Below are 25,875 nucleotides of genomic sequence, written 5' to 3'. Positions count from 1 at the left end.
TCCTATGTGGAGGAAGGTGAGGGAGATGTCAGTGATAAACATGGCATGAACAACCAGGGAGTGCTGTATAACTAAGATGGGGAAACACTGGAAGAGGAGTTGGTTTGAGAGAACCATGATTCTATTTTGGATATATTGAATGAAAATGAATGGGGTGCCATTTTGAGTTGGTGTAGACCAGGAAAAGAGACTCAATTCTCCTTTGACCACTCATGTTCTAGCAACTCCTACAAGACTTTTTTGTGCCCATCAAGCCCCAGATTCTGTTACCAAAGTTTCTAAATCTCACATGTTCGGCTATTTTGTACTCTGGTTTCTTTAGCTTTTTATTAAATACTTCTTCTGTTGTATAATGCATTCAAATAACAAAATATTTCTGTGTTTTGGAATGTCTTAGTTAACTTCAGGAAGTTAATTGGTAGTATTCTTGTAATGAGAATGTTTCCTAAGCCTTTTTTTAAAGTTTCTATTTTAATCACCTGGTCTGAGCCTTTGGTTTTAATCCAGAAAACTTCTTGGCTACTTAAGGCAATGATCAAGCATATTGGGAAAATGTATGCATCCATTAGGTCATTTTGCTGGCAAAATCCTTTTCTATAATTAAATTGCAATTAATAGTTTCTATACCAGCTGGACTTGGTTTTTTAACATTCTTGATTATTAATTTTCTAAATGATTTTAGCAAAGATGGGGTTTCAAAAATCAATTTACCAGATCATTATGAAACTAGTAATAGTATAAACATGAACTGGAATTTTAAAAAAAGTATAGTTATAGAGGGAGGAGACAGTAAGTAGCAATGAGTAATTTGGGACCTTCTACTTGGGTGAATAAGCTAGTTGATCTAGTTGGGCCATGTGACTTTTAGCCAGAAGCAGATGTGGTTGTCAAGCAATGAGCCTTACTTTCTTGCTCAAAAACTAACTCTGAAGAAAATTTTAATAAAAATTGATAGAATTCTTTGTGTAATAGTAGCATCATTCATATAGAATTAATTATATAACTTCCTAAGATGAATACTTAATAATTAGCATTTGAACCCGAACCTATCTGTAAGAGTGAGAAACTGAAATAGGTAACCTGCATGCAGCCTTGAAACTAATTTCCATTCCATCCTCTCCCTTTTTCCCTGTTGTCTGCTGCACCCAACTTAGCTAATTTTGTTTTAGACAATCATTTTCTTATACAGAAGCATATATCATATTTCTCCTTTTCTTACTTCCCACTCTTTACCTAGTTACTCAAGGAAAATTTCTCGTCTTTCATTTCATTCTTCACTCTTTATCTCTCCCTCCCCCCCACCCCCCTTTTTTATTCCTGATTTTCCAGGAATGAAATGTTGGTATTAGAAATGAATGTTGGTGTTAGTAACATGCTGGGTGGTGCAGGCTGTTGAGCAACTGACTCTTGGTTCTGGCTCAGGTCTTGATCTCAGGGTCGTGGGATGGAGCCCCCGTCAGGCTCTGAGTCTGTTTAGGATTTAGGATTCTTCCTCTCTCCTGCCCATTCCCCACTGTTCTCTCTCTCAAATAAAGAAATCAGTCTTAAAAAAGAAAAAGGACAGAAACAGTGTGAAGTTAGGGGCCATGATTTGGAATTCATTGCTGCCACTTTTTTAGCCATGTACCATCGGGCACATTACTTTTTTAGTTTCAGTTTCTTTTTTTTTTTTAAGATTTTATTTATTTATTTGACAGACAGAAATCACAAGTAGGCAGAGAGGCAGATAGAGAGAGAGGGGGAAGCAGGCTCCCTACCGAGCAGAAAGCCCGATGCGGGCCTCGATCCCAGGACCCTGAGATCATGACCTGAGCCGAAGGCAGAGGCTTTAAACCACTGAGCCACCCAGGTGCCCCAGTTTCAGTTTCTTAATCAAGGGTGGGATAACATGAGAATTGACTATCATATTACCATATTATTATTACCATATTATTACCATTTTGGCTAATTTCACTTAGCAACATGGCTGCTAACTTCATCCATGTTGAAAAAGGCAGAATTTCCTTTTTTTTTAAAGACTGAATAATATTCCATTGTGTGTGTTTGTGTGTGTGTATGTGTAGGTGTGTGTATCAGATGTTCTTTATCTATTCATCTGTCTCAGACACATATATGTTTATATATGTTGGCTTATATATGTTTATATATGTTGGCTATTCTGAATAATTTTGCAACCAACCTAGGAGTACAGATATCTCTTTGAGATACTGATTCTGGTTTTTTTGGATATAATCCAGAAGTGGAATTGCTGGATAATGTGATAGTTCTATTTTTAATTTTTTGAGGAATCTGAATATTGTTTTCCATAGTGGTCCATATTAGTTTACTATTCCCACCAACAGTGCACAAGGGCTCTCTTTTCTCTACATCCTCACCAGCATTTGTTATTTCTTGTCATTTTCATACTAGCCATTCTAACAGCTGTGAGGTAAGTTTGACTTCATTTATCCCTGATGATTAGTGATGTGGAGCATCTTTTCATGTATTGTTGGCCATTTGTATAAATTTACTGGAAAAATGTTTATTTAGGTCGTTTGCCCATTTTTAACTTGTTTCTTGTTTTGCTGAGTTGTAAATTTAGGGACTTCTGACTATGAAAGATAGGTGATTTTTGAACAATGGTATTGTGAAAATATTCTAATATCTGTAGCTTCAAAATGATTAATAAACTACGCTTTTATGTTAATGGGGATAACTCTTAATAATTTTATGGTATTTTTAAAATAGGTTACAGAAGTGTGCATATTCCATAAGAGATTTGAAACTGAGAGGTAAGTTTAGAGATTATTTCTGAGTAGGATTTTCAGCCATACATAAAAGGAGTCAATTATGGATGAAATGTTAACAGCGTATAACAGATGATACATTTCTATTATAGATATGTTAATACATGGTGTTGCTTATCATCATGCTGGTATGGAGCTGTCAGATAGAAAAGTAGTTGAAGGAGCTTTCACTGTTGGAGATCTACCAGTTCTTTGTAAGTAAAACATATTCTTGTGCCTATTATAAGATATTTTTGAAAACTGTTAAGAGAAAAAAAAAGCTCGAGTATTCTGACTTATTTCTGCTTTTCTTCTAAGAATCTAAAATTATGTAATTACCCATACTTACACATTTTGCAGTAAACTCTGGCAGTTTTGGTTATCATGCTACTGAATAGTGCTACCTGAAGAGTAAGAATTTAATAGTTTTTTTTTAAGATTATTTATTTATTTGACAGAGAGAGGGATCACAAGTAGGCAGAGAGGCAGGCAAAAAAAGAGGAGGAAACAGGCTCCTTGCTGAGCAGAGAGCCCGACGCAGGGCTCAATCCCAGGACCCTGAGACCATGACCTGAGCCAAAGGCAGAGGCTTACCCCAGTGAGCCACCCAGGCGCCCCAATAATTTTTTGATTTTAAGACGTGTTAGTTTATATAGTGATGTTCTTTTCCTTTTTGTTTTTCCTAAATTCCCTATATATGAGTTTTTATTATATTTATAAGAATATATATTTTATAAGAAGATCTCTACTGAAGCAATAAAGTTATTATGGCTTGAAATTATTATTTCTTAATCTGATACAGTTACTACCAGTACTTTAGCTATGGGAGTAAATTTGCCTGCTCACCTAGTAATTATAAAATCTACGATGCATTATGTTGGAGGAATGTTTGAAGAATACAGTGAAACAGATATTCTACAGATGATTGGTAGAGCTGGTCGACCTCAAGTAAGTGACAATATTTTATTTTTGTAACTTGTTTTAAAATAAGGTAAGCAAAAACTGTTTTTTGTTTTTTGTGTACTTTTTGTTAAACAGATCAGCATTTCACATTCAGATTAGGTTTAAAATTAAATGCAATAGAAAATCTGCTTTAATGGAGACATAGAAATGAAATGAATCTCACTGAGGAAAGATGCTGCCTCTGTGCCCTCTGAGTTTCCCTAGGCTATTGGTTTGGTTGATGAATGTGCATATACCATCAAAGGTGGGTTTTTGGTTTTTGTTTTTGTTTTTTTTTGAGGTTTTTTCGTTTTTTGTTTTTGTTTTTTTTCTGAAGGAGGATGCTATTCACATTTTAGATGGGACAATTTTTCATTGTTTAGGACTGTCATACATTGCAGAATGTGTAGCATCCCCAGGTCTTAAGGCAAAATGCCAATAGCGGTCCCCAGGTATTGTGACAGTTAAAAACGAGCCTATATACTTTAAGAAGCATGTCCTACTCTAGCAAATATTTAAATAAAGAAGTCATTCTTATAGTTAATAGGGGAATATTTAGGAAGAATATCTTTTCAAAGAATGTCAAAATATTATATTATATAAATCATAGTTTTTATAAGATCAATTAGGTTATATGTAAACTACACCAAATCTTAGAACTTTTATCCAGTTGCCTAAGTTTGTTTTGATTTTACTGTTACCAAAATTATGTTATGTTGAAACTAAAGTAATGTTTTTACATCTATACTCTTGGAAGGTTTTTAATTAAATTTTCAGTGAACATTCAAATTCAGAAACATTTTTAAGGCGTTTTTGACCTGTTGTTTAAGACAGGCACTGCTTAATATAAAATGAAATTTATGAATTCTTAAAGAGGACGGGTACCAACATGTACTCTTTTTACTACATTTCTCTGTATGTGTGTGTGTTTATTTTTTTTTTTTCCAGTTTGACACTACAGCTACTGCAGTTATTATGACTCGGTTAAATACAAAAGAGAAATATATTCAGATGTTAGCTTGTAGTGACACTATAGAAAGCAGGTAATACAAAAAATACTCTAAAATGTTGTTAATACCGCTAACATTTTTCCTATTCACATATTAAAAGCAAATTTGATTAGATTGTCTAAGACCATTGTCTTAAAACTTTTCAATAATGTAAGCAGAAAGTTTGTATCCTTTTAAGAAGCTAAGAGTTAAAAAGGACAGTGTAATATTTTTATTCACTAGTTTCCTAGCATGTGGTAGTATGTATCCTTGTTATAAAAGGCCAAATTAGTAATAAGACTATAATTTTCACATCTTTTTACATCTTTAAAATTTGTTTAATAATAGATAGACAATTTGGAACCTTTAGTAAAGTATATGATTGTAATACTCAGAGAATATTCAGTCTCTACTCTTTTTCAGTAATAATGTCTTTTGGAGCCATGAGATAGAGAAAAGTCTATAATTTTTTAACAGTTGAACTGATTTTTTTGTATGATTTTCTTATATATTTTTGAAAGTTATTTTTCATGAATTATTAATATAACAATGAGTATATTCTTTAATTATGTTTAATTATTGAATTATTCAAAATATTATTGCAGTTTAAAAAGGTAAGGTTATGGCATTAAAATACATATTACTAATACAAAGGTTTTTTTTTTCTATTAGTTTACACAGACATCTTATTGAACATTTAAATGCAGAGATAGTGTTACATACCATCACAGATGTGAATATTGCTTTGGAATGGATACGATCAACTTTGCTTTATATCAGAGCCTTGAAAAATCCATCTCATTATGGTTTGTCACTTTGATTTGAAAAAGTAGTAAATTTTTCAAGCCAGTTGAGTCTATTTTTATACTTTTAAGTCACAGAATAGATTATAGACAGTAATAGGTAACAGAAATAAAAAGTAATAACATTCAGAAGTACATTAGCAACAAGAGTAGAAAAATGTGAGAAACCTTTATCTGTTTTACTTCTAGTCTTTTAATAAGGTTTGAAATTGGCACCATTAAATATAGACCTTTTAGAAAAAAATTAACTTGAATAAAAATAATAAAAATATCTAAAATTATTTTTTTAAAGTAAAAAGATTCTTGAATTTTTTCTGAGCTTGTGTTCAGATCAAAGTATATAGTACTGCTGTTGCTGCTGGAATGTACATCCTGCTTCTAAAGCTAACACACATCTGGTTATGTTGCTTCTAGAAGGTTCTTTCATAATGGTACATGTTATAAAGTAAAAATACTTGGAATTGCTGAATATCAAATTAAAACCTGATTTGTTGCAGTTTTATTCGAATGCACACAGGTTCAAAACTTTAAGGTTCAAAACTTTAAGCTCTCCAAGGGAAAAAAATACAGTATGCATGGTCATAGTTATACAATAAAAAAGCAAAAGATAACCAGTTGTTTACAACAGTGGTTATTTTCTATAGATAGGTAAGCCTTGTTTTAACTTATTAAGCTATTTTTCCCCCTATTTAAGATTAAGTTAGATTACTCTTTTCTAATTAACTTGGGCCTATAAATATGAGTTAAGTCCTTTCTATTGTAACTTTTTGTGAATTTTCATACCTTTTATAGGTTTTGCATCTGGATTGAACAAAGATGGAATTGAAGCAAAATTACAAGGTTAGATGCATTTCCTTGTAAAAAAATTATATTTTATAAATTTTAATGAAAAAATAAGTTAGTGTGAAAGTAAGAATACTCTTTGATAAATTATTTTTTTTAAAAAGTAAACTTGTTTCCAGAAAAAAATACATGAAGTATTTCTTTTTTACATGCAAATAAAGTTTAGCATATGTACTTTTTTTTCTGAATTAATGAATTTATTGATTCTATCAGAATATTTTCCTTTATATAATGTTAACTTTGTTTTTATTTAAAAATAACCCTCATGTTTGAAAATATTGCCTATGGATATACAATTCTTCATTTTCTAGTTTAATTTTAATTGAATATATAAGCCTACCTTGATTATGGGCTTCTTCTTATCCTTACCTGCACTAATGATGTATTCCCATCAAATCCAAGCTTAATTTTTCAGTTAATTAATACTTGATTACCTGCCATTTCAAATATCAAAAAATTCTTGAGCCTTTATTAGGGTTAGAAAGTATTAGCTCTTCTTTGTATTGAGATTCTCTTTCAGTGAAAGAAAAAATTTAGATCCACCAAAAATATTTAGCCAATTTTGGGATACCTCACTGTCTCAGTTGGTAGAGAATGCAACTCTTGATCTTGGGGCGGTGAGTTTGAGGCCCAGAGCCTCACACTGGGTGGTACAAAGATAACTTGAAGGTGGAAAAAAAAAAAGATAAAGTAGTAGACATGCATATATAGAGGAGCACTCGTATTGTAAACTGTAGACTTGAAAATATTTAGCCAATTTTAATTTGTTCTCTACTTGGATATACAACATATGACATATTAAGATGCAGAGTTAAGGATGAAGCAGTAAAATTATCTTGACTAAAGAACAAATATATTGTTGAAACAAGGTGATAAGCAATAGCATATATTCATAATGGTTCTATTGAGAAGATATAGCAGATATATAAAATAGTTGTATTATTCTTTATTTACTGACCAATTTTGTAATGGAGTTTTTAAAACATATATTTTGATCATAATAATCAAATACACACAAGAAATCAGATAGTCCAAGATAGTCAAATATAGTCTTGCTACATTCTGATAATTGTAATGATTTAACTTTTGTTAAATTAGCAGAACCATATTTCATATTTGCCTTATCTTTAGTCATTATCAGATAACTAGATTTTGACTATAAAGAATGGCCAAGTTTATTATATAACTGAATTTAATATTTTGGTATCTCTGGAGGTCTGCCTTAAATCTCTTAGGAAGGATCCTTAGCATTCCTAAATTTGGTTATACTTTCTTGCTCATAATCCTCCAGTAGTTCCCTCCTCACTCTTAGAATAAAATGCAAACATTCACCAGAGCCCACAAATCCTCTTTGGTATCATCCTGCTTGGCTTCATTTCTTGTTACTTTCTACCTCTTTTACTCAACTGTTTATAAATTGGATCTCTTGCTGTTCCTTAAATACACCAAGCTTGTTTCCATATCCGGTCCTTCCACTCTATTCCTTATTCTTGGAACACTTCTCATATTTTTTACTTGTGATCTCCACCATCATTTCACTCAAATCTTTGATCAAATATCAGCTCCTCAGAGAGGCCTTTCTGGACTGCCTTAATTAAATCTACCTCTTCAGAGAGGATGGTAAAACAATTTCCACGATATTGTTGCTATTTTCCTTTTGTTGGAAAGGTGATATGCTTATGTTGAAAATTAGGATGAACATATCCTTACTAAATCAGATATTAATTACATAGCTTTATATAAAAAATACATGAAAATTTAAAACCTTTAAAAATTCTTATTTTTGGGGTGCCTGGGTGGCTCAGTGGGTTAAAGCCTCTCCCTTCAGCTCAGGTCATGATCCCAGGGTCCTGGGATTGAGCCCCACATCAGGCTCTCTGCTCAGCAGGGAAGCTGCTTCCTCCTCTCTCTCTGCCTGCTTCTCTGCCTACTTGTGATCTCTGTCTGTTACATAAATAAATAAAATTTTTTTAAAAAAAATTCTTATTTTCTAGGTCCTTCCTTTCTGCTTTATTTTCTTTCATAGTACATTTCAGTGCCTGAAACTTTATTATTAAATTCTGTACTGATTCCTTTCTTCCATAAAATATAAGTTCTATAGAGAAGGAGCCATGTCTTGCTTACTGCTGTAAACCCAAAGCTTAGAATAGTGCTCAGTAATGTAATATGGTAAGTATCTTCTTTGACTGTTTAACTTCTTGCATGTTAATCATGGGTAATTAAGAAAATTAGCAAAGACTTCAAAAGCCTTACTTATTAACCAAATACTTAAAAGTTTATCAAGCTGCCTAAGCAATGTTGCTTAAACTGAAGTATTTCTCCAAGAATTTTGCCTGTTAAGGGTTATGTTTTTGTGAGTGGCTACTCTATTTAAGATTGAACAGGATGGGGGTGCCTGAGTGGTTCCGTGGGTTAGGCCTCTGCCTTTGGCTCAGGTCATGATCTCTGGGTCCTGGGATCAAGCCCCAGATCGGGCTCTCTGCTCAGTGGGGAGCCGGCTTCCCCCTTTCTCTCTGCCTGCTTCTCTGCCTACTTGTGATCTCTCTCTCTCTCTCTCTCTCTCTGTCAAATAAATAAATAAAATATTATAAAAAAAAAAAAAAAGATTGAACATGTTGTGGCATTCCCACTCCGTGATCTGAATTAACAGTCTTCTGGGCTTTATAGCATGGAACAATGGGAGTCCAGTGGGCAGCAGGCTAGTATAATTGCTCTGATCTTCAGCAGTCAGTGAGAGGTGAACTTGTCTTACTTCCTGTTCAGAGGTTCCTTCCAGGTAGCAATAGTAACATGTTAATTATGCTGAACTAAGTACTAAAAGCATCAGCTGAAGTAGTCACAAGTGGTTGCCTCAAGAGTGTGGCAAACTCAGAGGAGGGAAAAGACTGGTGTTTTTTTGGACAATCTTTGTAGATCTATTTGACTCTTTATATTTTGTATGTATGTATCTTTGATAAAAGTTAAAAAAAGAAAAAGAAAAAGAAAAGCACGCCACACTGGAAGTCAAATAGCAGAGTGGTTACATACACCTGGAGCAAGTAACCTAGCTTCTCTATTTCTTTATTTCCTAACTTGTGTATGAAATAATATTAGTACCTACCTTGTTATGTTATTATGAGAATTAAATTAAATGAGGTAATGCAAATTTTCTCATTTAAAATTTAAAGTTCCAAGTTGTAAATGTTATTTCATCACTTATTTGGTAATTTGTATTATTATTACTATTAGAAAGTCTTTTTAGCCTTTTCACTGGCTCTTTTATTTAATGAGTTTTATTACCACTTAAGTAGGGACTACAGTTTTCTTATAGCAAATATAGAGAAACAGACCTTTAGCATGGTTGATTATAAATTCTATTTTGTGCTGTTCCCTTATCTTACTAAAATAAAAATATGTTTCTTATTATTGGACAGAATTATGTTTGAAGAATCTGAATGATTTATCATCTCTGGACTTGATAAGGATGGATGAAGATGTTAATTTCAAACCAACAGGTAATTTTTCCATTAGTTAGTAAATTTAATAATTGCTTAAGGCTAAGACTAAATTTTAAAATATGTTCTACTAAAATTTAGATGATACTAAAATTAAATTATAATCTCAGTTGTTGCAACAGGGCATCATATTAGCATGATATATTTATGTAGGAGTCCTATTTATAAAATTATAGAACTTTTTTTTTAATTTATTTTTTATTTATTTTTGGCATAACAGTATTCATCATTTTTTCACCACACCCAGTGCTCCATGCAATCCGTGACCTCTATAATACCCACCACCTGGTACCCCAACCTCCCACCCCCCGCCCCTTCAAAACCCTCAGATTGTTTTTCAGAGTCCATAGTCTCTCATGGTTCACCTCCCCTTCCAATTTCCCAACTCCCTTCTCCTCTCTAACTCCTCTTGTCCTCCATGCAATTTGTTATGCTCCACAAATAAGTGAAACCATTTGATAATTGACTCTGTCTGCTTGACTTATTTCACTCAGCATAATCTCTTCCAGTCCCATCCATGTTGCTACAAAAGCTGGGTATTTGTCCTTTCTGATGGAGGCATAATACTCCATAGTGTATATGGACCATATCTTCCTTACCCATTCGTCCATTGAAGGGCATCTTGGTTCTTTCCACAGTTTGGCGACCGTGGCCATTGCTGCTATAAACATTGGGGTACAGATGGCCCTTCTTTTCACTACATCTGTATCTTTGGGATAAATACCCAGGAGTGCAATTGCAGGGTTATAAGGAAGTTCTATTTTTAATTTCTTGAGGAATCTCCACACTGTTCTCCAAAGAGGCTGCACCAACTTGCATTCCCACCAACAGTGTAAGAGGGTTCCCCTTTCTCCACATCCCCTCCAGCACATGTTGTTTCCTGTCTTGCTAATTTTGGCCATTCTAACTGGTGTAAGGTGATATCTCAATGTGTTTTTGTTTTTTTTTTTTTTAAGGAAGCTTAAATTTTTTTTTTATTCTTTAATATTTTTAATAATTTTTTATTTTTTATAAACATCTATTTTTATCCCCAGAGGTACAGGTCTGTGAATCACCAGGTTACACACTTTACAGCACTCACCAAAGCACATACCCTCCCCAATGTCCATAATCCCACCCCCTTCTCCCAAACCCCCTCCCCCCAGCAACCCTCAATTTGTTTTGTGAGATTAAGAGTCACTTATGGTTTGTCTCCCTCCCAATCCCATCTTGTTACAAAACTGTCATCATCAAGACAGCATGGTACTGGCACAAAAACAGACACATAGATCAATGGGACAGAATAGAGAGCCCAAAAATAGACCCTCAACTCTACAGTCAACTAATCTTTGACAAAGCAGGAAAGAATGTCCAATGGAAAAAAGACAGCCTCTTCAATAAATGGTGCTGGGAAAATTGGACAGCCACATGCAGAAAAATGAAATTGGACCATTTCCTTACACCACACACAAAAATAGACTCAAAATGGATGAAGGACCTCAATGTGCAAAAGGAATCCATCAAAATCCTTGAGGAGAACACAGGCAGCAACCTCTTCGACCTCAGCCGCAGCAACATCTTCCTAGGAACAACGCCAAAGGCAAGGGAAGCAAGGGCAAAAATGAACTATTGGGATTTCATCAAGATCAAAAGCTTTTGCACAGCAAAGGAAACAGTGAACAAAATCAAAAGACAACTGACAGAATGGGAGAAGATATTCTCAATGTGGTTTTAATTTGAATCTCCCTGATGGCTAGTGATAATGAATTTTTTCATGTGTCTGATAGCCATTTGTATGTCTTCATTGGAGAAGTCTCTGTTCATATCTTCTGCCCATTTTTTGATATTCTTGTCTGTTTTGTGTTGAGTTTGAGGAGTTCATTATAGATCCTGGATATCAACCTTTTGTCTGTACTGTCATTTGCAAGTATCTTCTCCCATTCCGTGGGTTGCCTCTTTGTTTTTTTTGACTGTTTCCTCTGCTGTGCAGAAGTTTTTGATTTTGATGAAGTCCCAAAAGTTTATTTTCACTTTTGTTTCCTTTGCTTTTGGAGACATATCTTGACAGAAGTTGCTGTAGCTGATACTGGTGACTTTGGGCAGAGAATTGAAATATTGAAATCTTTGGTCACTTTAAACTTACTCTTAGAATTCTTGTAGGTACCCTTTTGCTAGTTATTAATTATTCAAACATTTGTTTGCCTCCTTTTCTCTCTCTCTTTCTCTGTCTTTTTCATTCTATTTAGAGTATAATACAAGAGACAAAGAATGGTTTGTAGTTTTTAGGACTCATGATGATAAGTTTCTTAGGGGAAATACTGACTTCATTATTTCAAATTAATCCTTAATAGGATTGAAAAGTTTTTTAAAAATGAGGATCCTATTGTTAGCATTTGACAAGTATCCTTCCATTTTTAATGCATTTTTTATACATTTGCAACCATAGTTTAGAAATGTATAATTTTGTATCATGTTTTTATGTGTATTTAATGTAAGGTTTTACATTTCTTTATCTCTATTTTTTGGTCATTTTAATCACAATTTATCTTGGTGTGGACCTCCTCAGGTTGAATTTTTGGGAGGATCTCTGTGCCTCTTGGATCTAGATGTCTGTTTCCTTCTCCAGATTAGGGAAGTTTTCAGCTACATTTCTTCAAATAAATTTCTGCCCCATTTTCTCCCTTTTCCTCTCAGATGCCTATAATGAAAATGTTACTACACTTTTGCTAAGTGTTGAATGGAGTTTACTGAGTTCCTTAAGATTATTCTCAGTTTGCATAATTTTCTTTCCTTTCCTTTGCTCGGCTTGGTTACTTTTTATTATTGTCTTCCAGGTTGTTAATTCGTTCCTCTGCTTCATCTAGCCTATTTATTTCATCAAGTATATTCTTAATTTCATTTATTGTGCTCTTGATCTCTGATTGGCTCTTTTCATCTATTTATATAAGATTAAGTTTTTAAAGCAATTTATTGCCCTTACTGTTAGCCCTAGATTTATAACTGCTTTTTCCTTCTCCTGTGGTCTTTTTGATAAACATAATTTTGTTTATTATTTATCTTCTATGTATTCTGGGGTATCTCATTAGAGGGGTCATGAGAATCATTAATGTAACTTCATCTATTCTTTAGGTACTTTCCCTTTCAAGGATCTAATTCCCACTATCACTCCTTTCCTGTGGAACTTCTTGAATACATAGATACCGTTCCTTCTACTCTTGAATATACCAAGTAAATGATCTATAGTTATCCTTCTGCATCATCAGTGAATACTACCTAATTTTCCTATTCTTGGTAACCTTTTAGTTTTCCTCTGCTTTAATCGATCTTTCTTTGCTGACCATTTTGCTTGACTGTGGGTTTCTTGAAGTTGCAGACCTTGGACTTTCATTCCTGGTTTCTGATTATTTTCTTATAAACATGACCTACCTTCAAGCTTCAGCTATAGTCATTCCATAAATGAATTCAAAACTCTAATTTTGATTCTGGTCTCTCACCTTCTTTACAAAATCTGGTGCTCAATTTTCTTTTCTCTTCTTTTCTTTCTTTCTTTTTTTTTTTTTTTTTTGAGATGCCCACTGCTCAGTTTTCTGTTGAAAATCTTTATTTGGGTAAATAACATGAAACTTGACATCTAGAAGCATGTAACAGTTAATATGACTTGGAATACTGTGAAATAGAATGAACATAAAATTTGAGTTCCAAAACCTGGATTTCACTCCCAGTTCTACCACTTGCTAACTGTAACCTTATGCTCACTAAAATTTAGTTTGTTCATCTACAAAACAGGAATATGTTATATATCCTACATTACATTATTGGGTTGTTACGATGATCAAATGGAATAATCAATGTATAAAATGTTTACCATAAATATGAGTTGTTCTTCTCTTTTGTCCAAGGTTAGAAAAATGTACCTCTGTTTATATATTTGCCTGTCATTCTCAGTAGCGTAACCATTTTGTCAGGCTTAAGATTATGAAATATTTGATATCTTTGGTTTCTCTTTAATTCCTGTGTCATTCCATGTCCAGGCTATACATATATAAATATATATATATATATATATACACACACACACACATATGTGTAAACATATATATATATATATATATATATGTAAACACATACACACACACACACACACAGAAAGTCGATAGATGATAGATAAAATTTACTGTAAGCATCTCATGAGTATGGAGGCTTAGAAGTCCCAAGATCTTTAGTCAGTAAGATAGAAATCTGGGCAGCCAATGATACAATTCTGGTCTGAGTGTGAAGGCCTGAGAACCAGAAGAACTGATGGTGTAAATTCTAGTGTAATGCTGGCAGTCTTGAGACCCAAGGAGAGCTAATGTTTCAGTTCCAGTCCAATGTCAAGAAAAGACCCATTTCCCAGCAGTCAGGCAGAGAAATTCCTTTTTATACCAGAGGGTCAGTCTTTTTGTTCTATTTAAGCCTTCAAATGATTGGGTGAAGTTCACCCACATTAGGAAAGGCAGTCCACAGAGCACCTGGCTAGCCCAGTTGGAGCTTGTGACTCTTGATCTTGGGGTTGTAGGCTCATCCCCACATTGGATATAGAGATTACTTAAAAATAAACCTTAAAGGGAACCCTCCTACACTGTTGGTGGGAATGCAAGCTGGTGCAGCCACTCTGGAAAACAGCATGGAGGTTCCTCAAAATGTTGAAAATAGAACTGCCCTATGACCCAGCAATTGCACTATTGGGTATTTACCCTAAAGATACAAACGTAGTGATCCAAAGGGGCACGTGCACCCGAATGTTTATAGCAGCAATGTCCACAATAGCCAAACTGTGGAAAGAACCTAGATGTCCATCAACAGATGAATGGATCAAGAAGATGTGATATATATACACAATGGAATACTATGCAGCCATCAAAAGAAATGAAATCTTGCCATTTGCGACAACATGGATGGAACTAGAGCATATCATGCTTAGCGAAATAAGTCAAGCAGAGAAAGACAACTATCATATGATCTCCCTGATATGAGGAAGTGGTGATGCAACATGGGGGCTTAAGTGGGTAGGAGAAGAATCAATGAAACAAGATGGGATTGGGAGGGAGACAAACCATAAGTGACTCTTAATCTCACAAAACAAACTGAGGGTTGCTGGGGGGAGGGGGTTTGGGAGAAGGGGGTGGGATTATGGACATTGGGGAGGGTATGTGCTTTGGTGAGTGCTGTGAAGTGTGTAAACCTGGTGATTCACAGACCTGTACCTCTGGGGATAAAAATAGATGTTTATAAAAAATAAAAAATAAAAAAATAAATAAAATAAACCTTAAAAAAAAAAGCAATCTGCTTAATCATCAGCTACCAATTCAAATGTTAATCTCATCCAAAAATATCCCCACAGACACATCCAGAATAATATTTGACCCAGTATAAGGATAGTCTATAGCTAGTTGATAGTTACGTTGACACCTAAAATTAACCATTAGAGCAGATTAACATAAACTACACAAATCTAGTGGAAAGTAGTTGAATTCTCAGAATAATACAGTACTACACTTTTACCTGGTTTTTCTCTGGGCCCAGATTGGCCATGTACTCTGCATTGAAAATACATATTACCCAATGTCCAGTCTCTGAACATATTGCCCTTTGTGTTTATAACTCAGTAGCCTCAACTCTTGTTGCACCTGGTACCATTAAGCTATTAAAAATAAACAAAACCCACAAAGCATTTATGCATGTATGCATGCATGTGTCTATGTATGTATTTATAATTTTATGAGGAATGTAACATGTCTTTTAAACTGTGCTAATATTTTTATTAGGATAATTATTGAGGTTAGTATTCTTGTTATAAGGTTGCATGAATTGTTCAGTTGTTGGCTTCAAAGAAGGAAAATTTTAACCTGAAATGCAGTCCTAAGACCATTCAGCAAAGCTGACGAGGAATCTTTAAGTTCAAAGTTCCCTATCCAAGGAGTTCCTATTTTATAGGCCTATCTTAATATTTCTGCCATGTGTAGTCATTGGTTTGGAGTATCTCATGAGGAGTATGATCTTGGTGTAAAGATAGTGATAGGTTCATAGTATATTAGCTTGAGCCATCAGTCAGTCACTTCTGGTGGGAAGAGATATGGGAGGTGTATTCTCATGACCTCTACTTTCTACCCCACCCTGTGATCCTATAGCCTTTACTTTGAAATTTCCTGAATTTGGTATTTTAAGAATATTTATCATTCAACACCGTATTGATTGAAAGATGCATCTTTATTTTCACCTTCACTTGCAAATCTTTTAAAATTTTTTCCAGTCCTTCTACTTTGACTCAATTTCTTCATGCCTTCCTTTGTAAATTATTTTCATACCTTGCCTAGGAATCTTTTATCCTTTTTAATAAGCCAGTGAGTATCAAGTCTTTTCTCTAACCTTTTATTTTCTCTAGTGGGGAGAAACCTTATATTAATTTATAAACATCTAGGATAAGAAGAGTATCTTTACATATATCCTAAAGATTAACATACTGGTTCCCATGGTAACCATATTCTCTGTATCTCACACACTGCTCTCAGAAGCTCCCTTTTATGAACCACTGCATCCCTTGCATTTCGGTTGAACATATACACCAGGATCTTAATTGATAAAGTGGCTTTTAAGCTTCCCTGGCTACTTCTCTTTCTAATTCTTAGTTCTGTCTACTCTACTATGGTCTTGATGCCTGTATGTCTGATGGAATGTCTAATCCTTCCTTTCTTCAGTAAACCTGTAGCACATACATAAATGTTAGCCCTTTGCTTAAGAAGCAGTATGCAATTTTTTCTTCCCAGCTGTTTCCTGTGTGTGCTCACAAGGCTTAACATTCTTTATAATGTTTTTGACAACTTGTAATTGAAACCAGTAACTTTTCAAATGAATTTCATTTAATCATTTACTTACCCCTGCTCTACCCATACTGCTACTTCCAGCCAACTCAGTGTTCTATTTCCAAAACAATTTACTTTCACACTTGAGTTTAATCAAATATTGCTCAAGAATTTTAAGTAGTCCTCTGTTATTTTACAAATCAAATTCAAAATCTAAACTCCTTTGTTAGCATTTCAAGGCTATTTCAGGCCCTCATAGTCTACTGTTCATCATGTTTTGGTAATAAAAGTAGGCAACATTTATTTAATGTTAGGCACTAATGTTAGGTAGCTATGTACCATACATGTACTATTGCATTTACTCTTCACAAAAATATATGACATATATACTTCTATTATCCCCAAGTTACATTAAGATATTGGTAAAATAACCTGTGTATATGATTACCTACCTACTAACTGATGGAGCAGTGACTTGAAGAAGGTCACTTTGGCCTGAACTCATAGTTACTATCAAGCCATATCTCTCATTAAGGTATTATAAAAATAGTCTTTTTTTTTTTTTTAATTTTTTAGAGAATGGCAGTGGAGGGAGAGAGAGAATCTTAAGCAGGCTCCATGCCCAGCACTAGCTGACCGTGGGGCTCAGTCTCATGACCTGAGTCGAAATCAAGAGTTGGATGCTAAACTGACTGAACCACTCAGGAGGTCCTAAAGATAGCCTTTAACTTTACAGTTTTGATAAATAAGTCTTGATTTTTTTTCACTGAGGTCATGACAGCTTTTTTTTTCTGCCAAGGCATATTATTCATTTTTAAATCCTACTCAAACCCCATTTTCCTACTAAGGCATCCCACACTGACCATTCTCTTAGGTTTAATATCCTCTGTACTTAAGCTTGTATATGTAAATATATTTTTAGAGATTTATTTATTTATTTTTAGAAAGAAAGAGTGTGTGCAGAGAGTAGGGAGGGGCAGAGGATAGTTGGAAAGAGAATCGCAAGTAGACTCAGGCTAAGCATAGAGCCCAATGCTAGGCTCCATCTCATGACCCTGAGATCATGACCTGAGTTAAAATCAAGAGTCAGATGTCAGCTGAATCACCCAGATGCCCCTAGTATATGTAAATATTATCATTAACTGGATTTTGTCCTCTAGTCTGGCTATTTTGTATATAGTTATCTCCCTAGCCAACCTAGAAATTCTAGAAACTGTGTCTTCTCGATTTTCTGGTGTGTCTTTGTACCTGATGCTTTTACAGGCACAGAATAGAAATTAAGGAATGTTTGTTAAACTGATGAAAAAGTGCATTGTTTCAACTGATGGAGTGAATATTTCTTTTTTCACAGAGGCAGGAAGATTGATGGCTTGGTATTACATTACATTTGAGACAGTGAAGAAATTTTGTACCATCAGTGGAAAGGAGACTTTATTAGATCTGGTAAATTAGTTGTCACTAGAAAATAAATATGTAATGATATAGTATAAAATAAAATTGGGGAAACAACTAATTTGCAAATCTCATGCAATTTAAGAATGAGTGAGCAGACAAGAAAACATTTCTAGTAGTGCTTATATCTCTCCATCTTACATACCTTTGATCATGAGATATGGAATATTATTCTTCACAATAAATTGTCAATTGTATCTCTGTATCAAGGCTAAGAAAATTTATATACATACCCAAAGTAGGGATGGCAACTCTCTTTCAACTTAAATGATAATGCTGTTTACCTTGGTAGTGGCTACCAGTGTACTTTTTTGAGAAAGACCAGGATAATGTGTCATGATATATTAGGCAAGTCTGCTCTGAGTGATGGACAATGTTGGACATGTGTGCCACGTACTTACAATCCTTCTCTAAACTTTTTGCATCAGAAAAATAATAGAAATAGGATAGGATTCATGATAGATTAGAAAAAAGCAGTGATTGCAGAGAAGTGGAGTGAAAACAAGATTATACTAAGATATCAACTATGAGGGCAACTTTACAGTTATAGCAGTAAGTAGAACCATAGTCATGTTGATGATACTTGAGAACCATATTGGTCCTTTCTCCCTTTACAGCGACATGAATATGCAACAAAATATTTATTCTTATTCTCAAATTTAACCATTAATTTTTATTTAAGATATCTAGGTTGATTTTTATAATGAGATTATTATACAAAAATAGCACAAAAACTGATGAAAACTAGAATGCTTCTATTTTTATGTAAATATTGTTCTTAACTAAGGGTAATCAAGAGTAAAAAACCCCTAATTTAACATTAACTAATCTTACTTTGACTTCAGCAAGTATATAAGAGGATTAGAACAGATGTTAGTTTCATGTTACAGATGTGAGAAACCAAAGCACAAAAATGCTTTGCTCAAAGTCATCTAGCAGAACTTGGCTTTGTAATACAAATTTCTTAATGTCTAAAGCATTCTCTCCATTACAAAATTAATCTGAATCAGGATAATGATTTGCAAACTACAGAGGGGTAATTAATATTATAATAGTAGTAGAAATGACAGCTACGTTTATTGAGAGCTTACTAAGTGGTAGGCACAGGACTGAATATTTTAAATTTTATTTTGTTAATCTTTATGATCTTATTGATGTAGTCCCAGTGTCTAGCGTAGTGTCTAGCATATATCAAATGTTTGTAAACACTTATTAGTGAATGAATGAATCCTTAAAGAAGCAAAATGTATAAAGTGAATTTTTAATTCTGTTACACATTATAAGTGATAAAGCTGTGATAGGACATAAGTGTTGGAGAGGATATGGAGAAAGGGGAACCCTCTTACACTGTTGTGGGAATGCAAGTTGGTGCAGCCACTTTGGGAAACAGTGTGGAGATTCCTCAAGAAATTAAAAGTGGAGCTTCCCTATGACCCTGCAATTGCACTCCTGGGTATTTACCCCAAAGATACAGATGTAGTGAAAAGAAGGGCCATCTGTACCCCAATGTTTATAGCAGCAATGGCCACGGTCGCCAAACTGTGGAAAGAACCAAGGTGCCCTTCAATGGATGAATGGATAAGGAAGATGTGGTCCATATATACTATGGAGTATTTTGCCTCCATCAGAAAGAATGAATACCCAGCTTTTGTAGCAACATGGATGGGACTGGAAGAGATTATGCTGAGTGAAATAAGTCAAGCAGACAGAGTCAATTATCAAATGGTTTCACTTATTTGTGGAGCATAACAAATTGCATGGAGGACAAGGGGAGTTAGAGAGGAGAAGGGAGTTGGGGGAAATTGGAAAGGGAGGTGAACCATGAGAGACTATGGACTCTGAAAAAGAGTGTGAGGGTTTTGAAGGGGCGGGAGTGGGAGGTTGGGGGAACCAGGTGGTGGGTATTATAGAGGGCATGGATTGCATGGAGCACTGGGTGTGGTGCAAAAACAATGAATACTGTTATGCTGAAAAAAATTTTAAAAAATTCATGGAATAGATGATGGAAAATGTTACCTCTGTCAATGTGAGATAATATAATTGCTTAATCCATAAAAAAAAAGGGACATAAGTAAATGGGCAAATGATGAAATTTTATAGGTCACAATGATAGCCAGCTGCAAGGAATTTCTAGATGTGCAGTTAAGGATAAATGAAAAGAAAACACTGAATACTTTGAACAAAGATCCAAATCGGGTAACAATCAGGTATGGAAATTAAATATGTTTTAAGTAAATTTTTGAAGGTCCTATTTAGTTAAAATAAGTAATAATAATAAAAGTTTTGCCCTGTGTTTTTATTTATAGATTTCCAATGGAAGGAAGAATTAAAACAAGAGAAATGAAAGTAAATTGGTAAAGATGATTACTAAATGTCTTAAAATAATACCATATGCGATTCCTATTTCTGAAAATTTTTTTTAGTTTTAAAAGTTACTATAATTTATTTTCCTTAATACCAGAAAGGACACATTTACATAAAAGTAAGGTGTCAGAATATACATGTGAAATTAATGTCCCAAAACTCTTAGACTTCAATTAAAATAGATGATTTGTGGATTTTTTAAAATCAACAAACATTTTTTGAAAGTGTGTTCTGCCGAAGCAAGGTAATGATAGAAAAGAAGATTAAGTTTGTCATCATCAGGAGCTTTCAAGTTAGCTTGAATGAGAACCATGAGAACCATGTGTATGAAGATAATGGACAGTATGGAAACACATATAATAACTGTATATTGAATGATAGCAGCATTCTGGGAAAGACAAATAGTAAAAGTAAAAACATGAGTGAGTGAATGCATATATGACAGTGGAATGTCTATTCTATTGAGAATGGAAAGTTTGTATAGAAGAATAGTAATTAGAAGAGTAAACTAAGACTACATTGTAAATTGTTTGCAATCACAATCACAAATACAATGACATTCTTTTCTGCTTGCCTAGTGGTTGATTTTCTGAGTATTTAGTTCTTACTATTAAACTTTTTGATTAAGATAGTGTGATTTCATGTGAAATAACTTTTTTATGTACTTCGGTAAAACCTGTTATTCTAAGAATTTGCTTTTCCTCCTTAGCTAGAGGAGGTCACTCTCTCTGGGACACTTCCTTACATTCCATTGAGTTTTATCTCCCACATGCCTTGAAGTCTCAGTAACAAACTTCTCACAGTTTTATACAGCTCAACAGACAGATTATAGCTTGCACAGTATTTTTCTAGAAATTAAAATACCCTTAGAGACCATCTAGTCTAGTCCTTTCATTTTACAAATGAAGTAAGTGATGCCCAGCTAAACTGTGACTTTCCCAAGATTTTATTGCAATACTAGAGACTGAGCTAGAGCTACAACCCAGGTCTCTTTCTTCTGTCAGTTTTTTTCCCCAATATACTCTGTTGCATCAACTATTGGGTCAAATTAAATCAGAGTATTTTTCCACAAGCATCTTCTTAGGAACACTTTATTGGCAGCTTTAATGCTTCCATTTACCTTCTCTTAAATTGGGTCATACATTCTTTTAATTGGGGCTGTAGATTTTAGATTTGATGATTTTGTAATTTTTTTTTAAATATCATAATTTAGTTTCCTATTATAATTTCCTACCTTTAATCTACTTGAGTGTGACCAGGAAGAGAGAACTATGTAGAATCTTTTCTTAATCCAAAATGTATGGTGTTTTGGTAGGTAATAATGGCTATTAATAGTTACCACTTTCCTGTCTCTCTCATATCCCTGTTACTGTGTTGAATTTCAGATATGGTTTTTTTTTAAGTAGATGTTAATCTTCTTAATTTTAAACTTTTATCCTTCCAAGTTTCTGACCTTTAATTTAAGAATTTTTTTAAAAAATTTCAATATTTTAATTCCCAGACCTTTTGTACTCAGACACTCTGGACTCTGTAAAACAAATTGAGGGTTACAGAAGGGAGTTAGGTCATGGGGTAACTAGGTGATGGGTATTAAGGAGGGCAGGTGTTGTGATGAACACTGGGTGTTATACTCGACTAATGAATCATTGAACACTACATCAAAAACTAACAACGTAGCTAATTTATTTTAGTCATCTTCTTTTATAGAGTGTTCAGCATAATATAATTTGAATTTGATTTTGAAGGGTGCTTTCATAAATTAGCTGAATGAATTTGGGGGTTGAATGAATTTGGGGGCTGAATCTGATTTGGGGGTTAGATAGCTTAGACTACTATATATTCAGACATTTATACGTTTATTTTTAAGGAATTTAGGAAACATTAAGTGGATTTATTCTTATAGTAATGAGTACTTGAAATGCAAGTAATTAAGCCCAAGGAGGAAAAACAAACCAGAGGTAGTAAAGAGAAGGAAAATGCGAAGAAGCATCACAGTGTACAAATATGTTGGATGTGGGGCACCTGGGTGACCTACTCAGTTAAGCTCCTGCCTTTGGCTCAGGTCCTGATTCCAGAGTCCTGGGATAGAACCCCAGCAGGCTCCCTGCTCAGTGGGGAGTCTGTTTCTCCCTCTGCCTCAGTCCCACCCCTTACCTCTGTGCAGGTCTCTCTGTCAAATAAATAAATAAAATCTTAAAAAAAAAAAACAAAAAACTAGTGATATACTAAACGTTGGCTAATTGAACATAATAATTAAAAAGTTAAATAAAATAAAAAGATTCTATATCTGTACATATACACATTAACCTTATTTTAATAGCAATGTATACTTTAATGATGTATTCTATAAATATAATATTATAAAATATATATGATATAAATATAATTTTTTAAAAGATTTTATTTATTTATTTGACAGACAGAGATCACAAGTAGGCAGGGAGGCAGGCAGAAAGAGAGAAAGCAGGCTCTCCGCGGAGCAGAGAGCCCGATACGGGACTCAGTCCCAGGACTCTGGGATCATGATCTGAGCCGAAGGCAGAGGCTTTAACCCACTGAGCCACCCAGACGCCCCTATAAATATAATTTTTAACCACTCCTTTGTTGATGAAGAATTAGATTGCTTACAAATTTTTACTATTACAAATAATGCTGAAATGAGCTTTTTGGTGTTTATATCATATTTTTCAATGATTTCTGGGTGAAAGTGTATATACATGAGAAGATTTAATATATAATGCCAAATTGCCTTTGAAAAGGCTTCTCTGATTTACAATTCCCACTCACAGTGTAAAAAGAGTGACTGTTTCCACACATCCTAATACTTGTTTTGTATCTTTAAACTTTTGTCGATTTGGGGTGCCTGGGTGGCTCAGTGGGTTAAGCCTCTGCCTTTGGCTCAAGTCATGGTCTCCGGGTCCTGGGATCGAGCCCCGCATGGGCTCTCTGCTCAGCGGGGAGCCTGCTTCCCCCCCTCTCTCTGTCTGCCTCTCTGCCTACTTGTGATCTCTCTCTTTCAAATAAATAAATAAAATCTTAAAAAATAAATAAATAAACTTTTGTCGATCTAATGGATGAAAATTATATTTAAAAATTTGTATGTCCCTGATTATTAGGAGGAAATATGTGTATTATCTGGTTTTACGCAGAAGTTTTAAATTGTTATAAAATCATGCACACTTATCTTTTCCTTATGAGTTCTAGATTTTGTGTCTTTTAGGAATTTTTTCCCATCCTGTATTTCTTAGGATTAGAAAACTATATAATAAAGTGAATTAACAATAGCTTAAAGAAGACAGGCTTCTATTCTTTTACCAAAAAGATAGCTCCAAGTGGATACTCTAAGGTAGATATGGTGGCTTCATGGTATCATTAGTATGTGGGTTTCTATCTTTCAGTTTTGTCATCCCACATAACTTCTATTTCAAGGTCACCTTATTGTCCTAAATGACTGCAGGGGCTTCAGCCATTTACATTTGAGTATCTTCTCTCGTTTGGTAGACTTCTTGGAAGTCCTGATAACAGTTTGCACCTAGTTATATGACTACCCGTAAGTGCAAAGGACACTGGGAAATATTGTGTTGATAGTGTGCCTAGGTTAAAATTGGAGTTCTGCTGTTAAGAAGGAAAGATCATGAGTGTTGGGTAGGCAAAGCAGCCTCTGCCACATGTCCTAAGATTATAGGACTTCTTCTGTCATTTCTTCTAATACTTGCAAACCATTTTATTTTTACCCTTAGGCTTCTTATAAGGCATCTGGAGTTAATTTTTTATATGGTATAAGTTAGGAATTTATATTTTGTTTCCAAAAGGTAGTCAGATATATTTGATAAATATGTTGTTGTTTTCTCTTTGCCTACTGATTTGAAATGCTGTCTTCTCATAACTAAATTCCTAACGATCTATTTCTGGACACTTAACTATTAGTCTAGTCTATTTATTTTGTTGCTGTGATGGTATGACATTGTTTTATTTGCTTTTCATTTATTGGAAGTTTTGTGATATGGTAAGACAAATTCCTCCTTTTTGTTCTTCTAAAAATATTTTTGGCTATTCTTACATTTTTACTCTTTATGAATTTTAGAATCAGCTCATCAAGATCTGTAAAAAGTTCTGTTGAAATTGATTTTATAGATTAGTTTGGGGAAGATTCTTGTTTTTACAGTTCTGAATCTTTCTTTCTAGGAATATGGTATCTTTCTCTATCTATTCAGGTCTGTATTGTGAACAGAGTCCTTTTAAAAACTGCAGAACATATTTTGTAATCAGGTATGGATGGTATATAAGAAGGCTACTGTCCGAAATGACTGCATTTGGTTTTTGTTTTAAGGCTACTGGTTTTTGAATTTTGACTGTTTATCTATCTTACTGAACTCTCTTAAGAGTACTAGAAGTCCTTCATTTGATTTGCAGGGATTTTCTAGATAGACAATCATATCTATAAAGAGAAATAGTTTTATCTCTTGATTTCTAATAGTTAAAACTCTGTTTTGTTTTTTTTTTCTTAACTTGTTGTAGGCAAAACTTCTAATATACTGTCTTTAGTTTCAGAGCAAACATTCTTGTCCCATTACTGTTTTTAGGTGTCAAGCATTCAGTGTCACACCACCAAGGAATTCCTCACACCTTTGGGATTAGGTTCTGGGATCCATATTCCTCCTTCTCACTTAAACGTAAAAACAGGTTTGAGTTCGTGGTAGAGAGCAACCTATTTTGGGTTGTCATTGTAATGAATCTGAAAGTGTCTTTTATGTTTTTTGTTTTTTGTAGGGTTTCTAACTTTCCTTGAGTACATTTTTGCTAATTTATATGTTCTTGAGTTAGCATTAATTTCATCCAGATTGTTTTATGACGCGTTTTGTTCTCTAATAAATTAAAAGTTTCCTCTGAAAATGTAATGTCAGCTTTCTAATTTCTAATATACTTGTGTCATCTCTTCTTTTTCCTAATTGGATTTTCCAGAAGTTTCTATATTTTGATCTTTGCAATCCATTTATTTTTTAATTTCATTAATTTCTGATTTTATTTTTATTTTCTTACTTTTACTTTCTTTTTTTTGGTAGTTTTTAAAAAACTATATGTTTGCTCCATTTATTTTGTTTTTCTTGTTTTCCATAAAATATTTAAGACTACAGATTTTTTAGTAAGTACCACTTTGTCATTGTTCTATAGGTTTTCTAAATCTATTTCTATTCTTTTTAATGGTAACTTTAATTTGCTCTTTAAGAATTATTTAAAATTGTTTTTTTTAAAGTCTTAAAGTCAGTATTTTATTGTTAATTTCTACTTTTACTGGGTTGTAGTTGGAGAATGTGGCCTGTCAGTGTTCTGCTTTATGATATATATTGTGATTTTACTTGTGGATTAATATATGGTTAATTTTTAAAATTTTTTATTTACTT

General features: G+C 33.9%; 1 protein-coding gene across 17 annotated transcripts in view; it reads left to right on the top strand.

Moving 5' to 3' along the window:
* The window catches only part of HFM1 (helicase for meiosis 1), a 123,572-nt gene that overhangs the window by 47,947 nt on the left and 49,750 nt on the right, over window positions 1–25,875 (top strand). For all 17 annotated transcript variants that reach the window (XR_009344994.1, XM_059135283.1, XM_059135280.1 and 14 more), the window contains 10 exons: window positions 2,728–2,771; window positions 2,879–2,980; window positions 3,568–3,713; window positions 4,656–4,750; window positions 5,369–5,502; window positions 6,292–6,339; window positions 9,756–9,836; window positions 18,009–18,100; window positions 20,210–20,316; window positions 20,416–20,463. Coding sequence is in view for 16 of the 17 variants with exons in the window: in XM_059135283.1 (XP_058991266.1) it covers window positions 2,728–2,771; window positions 2,879–2,980; window positions 3,568–3,713; window positions 4,656–4,750; window positions 5,369–5,502; window positions 6,292–6,339; window positions 9,756–9,836; window positions 18,009–18,100; window positions 20,210–20,316; window positions 20,416–20,463 (897 nt within the window). In the remaining variant the exon portion in view is untranslated. The remainder of the gene's footprint in view (window positions 1–2,727; window positions 2,772–2,878; window positions 2,981–3,567; window positions 3,714–4,655; window positions 4,751–5,368; window positions 5,503–6,291; window positions 6,340–9,755; window positions 9,837–18,008; window positions 18,101–20,209; window positions 20,317–20,415; window positions 20,464–25,875) is intronic.

Source organism: Mustela lutreola, chromosome 10 (genome assembly GCF_030435805.1).
Source record: "Mustela lutreola isolate mMusLut2 chromosome 10, mMusLut2.pri, whole genome shotgun sequence".
NCBI lineage: Eukaryota > Metazoa > Chordata > Mammalia > Carnivora > Mustelidae > Mustela > Mustela lutreola.
The sequence above is the reverse complement of the archived record's forward strand: the minus strand, read 5'-3'. Positions and strand labels throughout refer to the sequence as shown.